Source organism: Arachis hypogaea, chromosome 20 (assembly GCF_003086295.3).
Source record: "Arachis hypogaea cultivar Tifrunner chromosome 20, arahy.Tifrunner.gnm2.J5K5, whole genome shotgun sequence".
Lineage (NCBI taxonomy): Eukaryota > Viridiplantae > Streptophyta > Magnoliopsida > Fabales > Fabaceae > Arachis > Arachis hypogaea.
Genome location: NC_092055.1, coordinates 99,987,686 through 99,997,049, shown reverse-complemented (window position 1 = coordinate 99,997,049; position 9,364 = coordinate 99,987,686). Strand labels below are relative to the sequence as shown.

At 41.0% G+C, this 9,364-nt stretch overlaps 1 protein-coding gene across 1 annotated transcript; it reads left to right on the top strand.

The window, feature by feature from the left end:
• Nucleotides 1-4,349: 4,349 nt before the first annotated feature.
• Nucleotides 4,350-5,486, top strand: LOC112786056 (uncharacterized). Its single transcript, XM_025829480.1, has one exon. It carries the CDS (start codon nt 4,350-4,352, stop codon nt 5,484-5,486), a length of 1,137 nt encoding a protein of 378 aa, XP_025685265.1.
• Nucleotides 5,487-9,364: the final 3,878 nt, after the last annotated feature.

Below are 9,364 nucleotides of genomic sequence, written 5' to 3'. Positions count from 1 at the left end.
TTGTTTTATTATGATTATTTGTTATTTCAAATTTTAAAATTTTTAAAGTTTAAGTTCATGTACTACTATACTATAGATGGTTATATATTAAGTCTATTTTTTTTAAATCAAAATTCATAATTTAAATTTATAGGTTTTTAAAAACATAATTTTTTTATTTTGAATTTAAATTTTTATTAGTTTTTAAATTTTTTTATATTTTATTTGAATACAAACTAAAATATTTTTTATTGATATTTATGATTAAAATTAAATATTTGTTACCATAATTTTGCCTAATAGCCTGCGAAAATAAGAGTGATTCTTTTTGTCTCATTATTTCATATTTTGTGCATATAAATACTTATTTCTTTTTTAATTTTACAACTTATGTTGTTAAATTAACAAATAATATGCATAAATATAAATATTTTTTTAATGCAAATTGAAAATAAATATTTTTTATTTAAATAAAAAATAACAAATTAGTATCTTATAAATAAAGTAACAAATTAATTCTCATTTTCTTTAAAAAATTATTGAGGTATTAAATTATTTAAAATTTTAAAAATAAAAACAATTTTTTATTTATTAGAAATGATTTGTTATTTTTATGATATAGAAAAATTTATAATTATTTTAATGAAGTATTATTTTTGATTTAGCTATTTTAACACACAAAAATTTGTAAAAATTGACTATTTTAACCATATTAAAAGTTCATGAACATATAAAATTTAACAATCTTAAAAGTTCTTAACTATGATTATCTTAACATTTAAAGAAAAAAACCATGATATTTAAATTATTTCACATACAAAACTATTTCTGTGTTAATCTTGTTTTTTTTTTTCTTTTACAAAAGTATTATATTATATAATTCGTTGCATAAGTTACTAATACCCCGTGTAATTTTTTTTATAATTTAATCAAAGTCCATCGTTTCAAAGAAGGAATAAGAACATCACAATCATGTCGAGCCACATAACACTAGATGACCAATTTTATCTTTTTCTCTCTCATAATAAGGTTAGTCTTGTACATTACAACAAAATTACACGACAAATAAATTACAAGCAATCGGATCCCACTTGAAATTTTGATCTTCTAAAATAGTAGCTGATATACGTAAAGTTTTTCCTATATATATTATATATGGGTGAATGCTATAATATTTATATTATAGTAGTATCTTAAGAATATTGTTAAAATTAAAATAATATTTTTTATTATATAATAATTTTTTAATTTAAAAATACAAAATATTACTAAAATATAAACAAAGTGTAACATTAGTTTTAATAAAATTTATATATCTTATGGTCACTATAATTATAGGCATGATATATAAACTCTATCTTATATATGACGAAAATGGAGAGACATTTAGTATGTAATTTTTTTATAAAATATATTTATTAAATTTATTATAATAAATAAAAAAATAAATTAATAAATTAGTGTCTATAATATATTAATATATAAAATTTAATTTTAATATATTAATATAAAAATATTTTTCACGCATTTAATTATATATTGATATATTATTACTACTTTCTACGATTATCATTTAAATAGTCAAATAATTTATAATGTGAATACAAAAAAAAATGGGTTATGTTACGTGTACACTAAAACCAGCCACCATTATAAAATATATATTGAAATACAAATATACTATGAAAATAAATTAAATCACACATATATTTATATATAAATACATTGGTAGCTAGTGATGAAGAAAGATTGTGAGAGATCATGAGAGCGAGAGAGTGTGGGGAGTGGGGAAACACCAGGCAGGGTCGGCCTGTGCATACTCAACATCTAGTTCAGGATCCAAGAGTTTGGAATCGAGAAAAGTTTCTTCAATTGGAACAGGACTCTTTCACCATCTTCGTGGACAGACTACTGGGAGACATATCGAAGCGGGAGTTGTTTGGATTGTTCTCTTGGACAGGGAGGATCAACGACATTTACTTATCTAGGAAGACAAGGGGTAGCTTGGTGTACTTGTTTGCGTTTATCCGGTATACTACGAAAGGTGGAGCATTGAAGGCAATCTCGGATATGAACCGAATGCGCTTACGGGAAAATGAGATTTTTGTTAGTGAGGCTAGATTCCGGAGGGGTGACTCCAAGGGGAGTAAAGGCCAGGACAGTGCTGGTACGAGGTTGGGTGCTGACAAGAGGGTGGTTGTTTGTGGGAACTCTGTTGATAAGGAGGGAAATTCTGGGGTAGCCAGGGTGGTCGAGTGTGAGTCAAATGTCAATTTGGACAAGGTTCAGTTGGACGTAATTAAGAGTGATCCTCAGCAACGGTGTTGGCCGAAGGGTACAGAGGACACGGGGGTACGGGTCATTAAGGCTTCACTGGTAGAAAGCAATATGGACTGGTTGCGGCGGAGCATTGTTGGTAGTACTTGGAAAGCTATTGATTACAGCCGGTTGAACGCCATAGCTCGACGGGAGTGGCCCCATGTGGTGTAGGTTTGTGAGTTGGGGGCTCACAAAGCCTTGCTAATTTTCGATAGTAACTGCCGGGCGGATGAGGCTCTAACGTTTACTATGAATGGCCTCCTGAAATTTTTCTATCGTGTTTGTCGTTGGAGTGAGACTGACCGGTGTGATAGGAGAAGAGTCTGGATCGAATGCAGTGGGATATCGTTCATGTATGGTCTGAAGATACGTTCCGATTAATTGGTGAACAGTAGGGAGAGGTGGTGAGTTATGATCCAGCAACAATATCGGGAGTGTCTTTCAGCGTGGGACGTGTGTTGATTGATACGGCCAGGTATGAGGTAATTCATGAACGAATTGGTATCTCTGTTGGAACGGATATGTTTGATACATTTGTCACAGAGGTGGGGAGTGGAGCCTATGCTTCCCTGGATCATGAGACGAATGTTGGTAGGGGAGGTAACCGGGGCCTCGTTATTGGAGGAGGTTGTGCTACTGGAGGTCGTGGATGTACTGTTGAGGATGCTCGGGGTCATGAGCAAAGGGTGAGCTGGGATGCAGCGGCGGAGTTGATGGCGGGGACAGCAAGGGAGGACGAGCCGGTGAAGGGTCGAGTTGTAATTTTCTCGGAGATTTTGAATGAGTGGAGTAACAAACTTTTAAATTTTGAACCGAAGAGAGGTACAACCAAGGCAGTTATTTCCAGTGTGACGAAGGCTAAATGTGCGGAGTCTTCACCGAACGATGAGGGCGCTGACTCAGAGAGGACTTTGTCCTGGGATCTGGCAACGGGGAGGGAGGTGGCTGAAGGGGACGTCACTAGTGGTAGGAGATGGGTGGGTCCAAGTGAAGTTCACGTGACTCCTTCTAGTGGGGTAGCCCAAAACGGTTCAACGAATTCTAAGGATGTTCAATTGGGCTTGTAGTTTGGTAGCCCACTTGATGGGTGTGTGAGGAGGCGGGAGTTGGGCCAGGCTGATTGTCAAGTGGCACAGGCAGTGGGTCAGGTCCAGTCTGAGGTCTCTGTGAGTGAGGGCACGTGGTCAATAAGTGGTGCCTACCAACAATATGCCGATGACTCTGCAGGAGCCATGGAAGGGCATGCAGCGTGCAAGGAGGTGAGACGAGAGGAAAGGGTTGGTCCAGGGGACGCGTTAGGGTGCTCGCGGTTGGCACCTACGGTGGTGCACGAGGAAGGCGCGATTTGCCTATGGTGGGAGGGGGAAGCCGCTTCGGGTGTTGGCAGGCAGCCTGGCTGCTGCTAAGCAACCGAAGCCCCTGGTGGTGGTTGAGGAGATTGGCACAGATGGAAGGGCGGGGCGGATTATTGTGGCTGGGGATTTGGGTGAAAAGGGGAAGGTTGGACATGGCGTGGGGGTTCAGTTTGGGCTTGATGGGTACGGCGAGGATGATAAAATTATGGTAACCGATTGGAAGTGTGATAATGACCGAGTAGTAGGGGAACGTGGTATTGCTGAGGAATTGGGTGTAGCTATAGTAGCACAATGCGCTGGGGGGTTATAGTGCCAAGAGAGCTTGGCAAAAGGTAATGCAGCGGCTGACCCAGTTACCGGTGCAGCGGCCAGTCTGTCGGTGACGTTGGTGACAGAGGGATCGGGGGAGGGAGTATTGCTGGCAGGTTTCGAGCCTGACCCACATGTTGAAGAAAGCGACGGTGATTCGGAAACGTCTGGCACCAAAAGAGCAGAAGAAATACAAGAAAATAGAAATGCTTGGACCCTGGCGGTGGAATCTGGAGCGCTGCCTTATGATGAGGAAGAGGATATAATGGCGATATTCCAGGCACAGAATGAGAAGATCGCTTTGAGGAAGAAGCTGGCTAAACAGAAAGAAAAGGCTAGAAGAAGTCGTCCAAAAAATAGAAAATAGGTGTGTACTACTGTTTTAAAATGACTTTTGCATCCTGGAATGTTCGGGGGTTGGCGGGGACTGAAAAATTGAGTATGGTCAAAAATTTTAGAAAGAAGTTCAATGTGCATGTGCTAGGCTTAATAGAGACAAAGAAAGAGGTGATGACTAAATTTGAGGTTGTGCAGTTGTGGGGTAATGATGGAGTGGGTTGGGAGTTTGTGGAGGCAGAAGGTGCTTCTGGCGGCCTGTTATTGATGTGGGATAGCACGGTTTTTAACTTAAGTAGTTGCTATAAAGGAGCTAGGTGGCTATGTGTGGATGGAGTGTTGTTAAAGAATAATTTTCGGTGTGCGTTCTGTTTGGTGTATGGTGAACATGATAGGGAGGAAAAGCTTGTAGTGTGGGAAGAGCTAAGCTTCTTGTCCGGCTTATGCCAGGTACTGTTCTGTTTTATGGGGGATTTTAACGAGATTGTCCAAGTGGAAGAACGACTGGGGGCCACGTCTCTGCCATGGTCTGTAGCAGAGTTTAAATCTTGGGTTCATGATATGGAGCTGATGGATCTAGTTTTATCTGATAGGCGGTTCACATGGTTCCGGGGCCAATCATGTAGTCGTATTGACAGGGTCTTGGTTAGTTTGGAATGGTTGGAAGAATTTCCTAAAACAAGGTTACAAGGAAGTCCAAGAGGGCTGTCAGACCATTGTCCAATGATTATGAACGTAACTAGGTTGGGAGGGGAGCCGAGACCGTTTCGGAGCCTGGATTCATGGTTTACTCACGATGGGTTTTTGAGGATGGTAAAGGAGGAATGGAGGAGTCTCAGGGAGATTCAGTTCATGGATAAATTGAAGGCTATGACGGCCCCACTGGGGAGATGGCATAGAGAGCAGTTTGGTGATCTGGACATAAGGATTAACAAGTTTGAGGAGGAGATCAGGAAGGTAGATGATATGGTGAGTCATGGAGTATATGATGGAACAATGGAGGCGAGAAGGAAGGCGCTTGTGAGCTCTTGTAAGAAATGGTATATCAGAAAGGAAATCCACTGGAAGCAGATGTCACGGTCTAGGAATGCTAAGGAGATGGATAAAAACACTAGATACTTTCATAATCTCGCATCGGCTCGTAGGAGAACAATCGAATTGAAGCCTTACGGATCCATGGGAGAGTAGTAAGGAATCAAGCACGGATCAAGGTAGCTATAAGAGATTTCTATAAAGAGTTGTATCACCAGGAACCTTCACCTAATATTGGGATCCGGGATGGGCTGATTAGGCGAATAATTGGGGAGGAGGCAGCAGAGCTGGAGTTGATGTCAAGTGTAGAAGAAATAAAGGCTGCAGTGTGGGATTATGGGTCTTCAAAAGCTCCTGGTAGTGATGGGTATAACATGAATTTCATAAAAAAGTGTTAGGCAGAGATTGGGAGGGAATTCACGGAAGCAGTGTTGGGGTTCTTCCAATCAGCTATGCTACCTAGGGACTCGAACGTCACTTGGGTGGCGCTGGCACCGAAGTTCGTCGGAGCTACAGAGATAAAAGATCTTCGGCCGATTAGTATGGTGGGGTACGTTTATAAGGTCATATCTAAGGTGATGGTTCAAAGGATGCGACATGTGATGCCAGGTTTAGTAGGCGAGACTCAAAGTGCTTTTGTGCAGGGCAGGAAAATCCACGACGAGGCTTTGATAGCGTGTGAAACTGTGCATTGGCTAAAGTCCAGAAGACGAAGCTCTGCAATTATTAAACTGGATTTTCAGAAGGCGTATGATCGGGTCAAATGGAGTTTTGTCGATATCGTTCTGCAGAAGATGGGTTTTGGATATCGTTGGCGGAGGTGGATCAAGGGGTGTGTATGTTCTGCGTCCATGTCAGTTCTTATCAATGGAGCTCCCACTAAGCCTTTCAAAATGGAAAGGGGGTTACGACAAGGAGACCCTTTATCGCCCTTTCTGTTTGTGTTAGTTGTTGATGTTCTTCATCGAATGATCGGAGAGGCGGTGAGGAATGGCCGTATACTTCCGCTCTTGGTTGGACGGGATAACATTGAGTTGTCACACTTACAGTTTGCAGACGATACTATTCTTTTTTGCCCTCCAGAGGAAGCGACCATAAAGAATTACAAGCGTCTACTGCGGTGCTTTGAGCTGATGTCGGGGTTGAGTATTAATTTTGAGAAGTCAAGTTTCATTCCGGTTAACTGTGAACAGCTATGGACGCGGAAGATATGTTGCTTGCTGGATTGTAAGGAGGCAGCCCTCCCTGTTCGGTACTTGGGCATCTCATTGGGAGCGAATCCGAGGCTTGTGAAAACGTGGCAACCAGTGATTAATAAGGTGGAAGACAAACTGAGCCTGTGAAAAGCAAAGACACTCAATAAGGCGGGTAAGCTGGTGCTCATAAAATCTGTCCTTAATAGCTTGCCTATATACTATCTGAGCTTGTACAAGATGCCAAAGGCAGTAGCAGAGAAATTGATTTCCTTACAACGTCGATTCTTGTGGAGTAAAGAGGATGGGAGGATGGGGATGCCACTAGTGAGGTGGGAGGGAGTAATGGCGCTTAAAAAGGTGGGTGGTTTGGGAGTAGGAGATGCAGTGCTTCGGAATACTGCTCTTCTGTTTAAGTGGTGGTGGCGGTTTTCGAAAGAGGAGTGCCCCCTTTGGAAGAAAGTGGTTTGTTCTTGTAATAGCATGAATCCTTCTGAGATGCTGCATGGGCAACCTGTTCCCAAAAGAGGGGGTCCTTGGAAGGATATCTATCAGCTTCAAATAAGAGAGCCACAAGTTAGAGAGACGATGATCAGAGGCCTATCAATGGAGGTTGGGAACGGCAGAACAACCTGGTTCTGGGAGCACGTCTGGCTCCCTGATGGGGTCTTGAAAGATTTTTTTCCAAGACTTTTCTCGGTCTCGAATCTTAAAGGTTCTGTTATAGGGGACTGCAGGTTTTGGGATGGGTTGGAGTGAATATGGAGCTTCCAGTAGAGGAGACAGGTGTTTTAGTGGGAGCTGAAACTTTTGAATCACCTCCACGAGATACTACACTCGGTTAAGCTAACAACGGAGAGAGAGGATAAGGTGGTTTGGAAATTTGACAGAACTGGTATTTTCTCAACTAACTCCTTTGTGAAGGGGTTGTAGGAAGCAGTCCTCCCAGAGAAAATAACTAGCTATAGCTTCACTAGTGTTATTTGGAGGGGCTTCGTCCCGCAAAGGGTTGAACTGTTCTCTTGGTTTGTCTTGATTGGGAGGGTGAATACTAAAGAAAGGCTTCCTAGGCTAGGGGTTATTGGCCAGCTCAATAATATGTGTCCTTTATGTTGCAAGACTGTTGAGTCAGCTATCCATCTGTTTCTTGGCTGTGAGCTCACTTGGCAGGTGTGGTGTGCATGGCTATTCGCCCTTGGAAGGTCCTGGGCCGTACCAGAAACACTGAAGCAACATTTTGAGAGCTGGGCGCATGCTTCACATAGAAAGGTTGAGAGAAAGAGGTGGTTGATTGGATTCTTTGCTGTAATCTGGGCAATTTGGCTGGAAAGAAATGATCGTGTCTTCAATAATCATGGCTCAGAAGTGGTGGAAATCATCAATAGGTCCTTTTCGCTATCCGACGAGTGGCTTGGTGGTACTCCTTTTGGTTGTTGATGGCAACATTGAAAATGACGAGGGGTTGATGGCTTTTATTTAAGTTGTCTTATGTTTCTTATCTCTGTTTGCTCCACCTTGTTGTGTTGAGCACTTTTTAATTCAAAAAAAAAAACATTGGTAGCTAATTTTAATAGCTAATTTTAGTGTACAAATAGCATTTCTCAAAAAAAAAAAATAATTCACTTTTTTATTGCGACGGGTCATCTTCATTCTTCAACCATCATCTCAATGTCGATACTAGTAGGTTACTTCACCCTTTTCATTTTTCAGTGTGTGTAAAATATAATAATATATAAAATTAAGAATAAAACATATTTTTTATTTTTAATATTTTTAAAATTTTTTAAAATTATTTTTAATATTTAATTTGATTCAATCTTATTTTTAACATTTCAATAAATTTTAATTTTATCCTGCAAATTTTTTAAACAATCAATAATTAATCAATTATTTTCTTCCAATTCTATCCTTAACCAAAATCTAAATTTTAACTCCAATTCACTCAAAAATTTTAATTTAACCCCAAACCCTTTTAATCTCATCCTCCATCATCTCATCCTTCTCTTCTCTCACCATCATTACCTCCCCTCTACCATCATATTGGTGGCGCCACAACAACTGCAAGGATTCCGGCGCTGCAAAGATGTCACCCGACCGCTTACTCAACTAGACACCAACCTCATCGTGCTACTCCCACTCCATCCTACCTCAGCTTCCAGTTCTAGACCAACCGACCAAGGGGCCACTAAGTTCAATAGCCAATGGCCTCTATTTCCATCTTATGGTCTCTAGTGATATCTCCAACTCCAATTGGTTCCAATAATCTCAGTTACTCTCTAATCCATTCTTTTCATTCTAATATACACTAACCCTAATTCATCGATTTCGCACAACCACAATATCATGGGAGTTAAGGGTTTTGTAGAAGAAGATATAGCTTCAAACGTTGCAGGCTGTTCAACCCACCCACTCGACCTCATCAAGGTCCACATGCAGCTCCAAGGCGAGTCAAATCCAACCTCTGTACCTTCCCTTCGACCCGTACTCACCTTCCAAACTGGATCCTGATCCATCCACGTCTCACCACCTCCGCAAATCACCCGACCTCTTCGTGTCGGGCTTGTTATCGTCGGTGTCAATCTCGTCCAGCAAGAAGGCCTCACTGCTTTCTTTTCTGGTATCTTCGCCATCGTCCTCAGCCAGACACTCTACTCTAGTACTCGTATGGGACTTTACTTTATGACCTTCTCAAACAGAAGTGGTCTGTCCCTTCCCCTGTTTCCGGAAGCGCCACCACCATGCCTCTCTCAGGCAAGATCGAGGCAGGGCTAATTGCCGGCTGCGTTGGAGTCGCCACATGGCGAGGATGCAGGCCGATAGTTGTTGTGGTAACCCAGCTGT

Bases quoted from the DNA above. Each gene is read 5' to 3' on its own strand.
- LOC112786056 (XM_025829480.1), top strand. From the start codon at position 4,350: ATGACTTTTGCATCCTGGAATGTTCGGGGGTTGGCGGGGACTGAAAAA.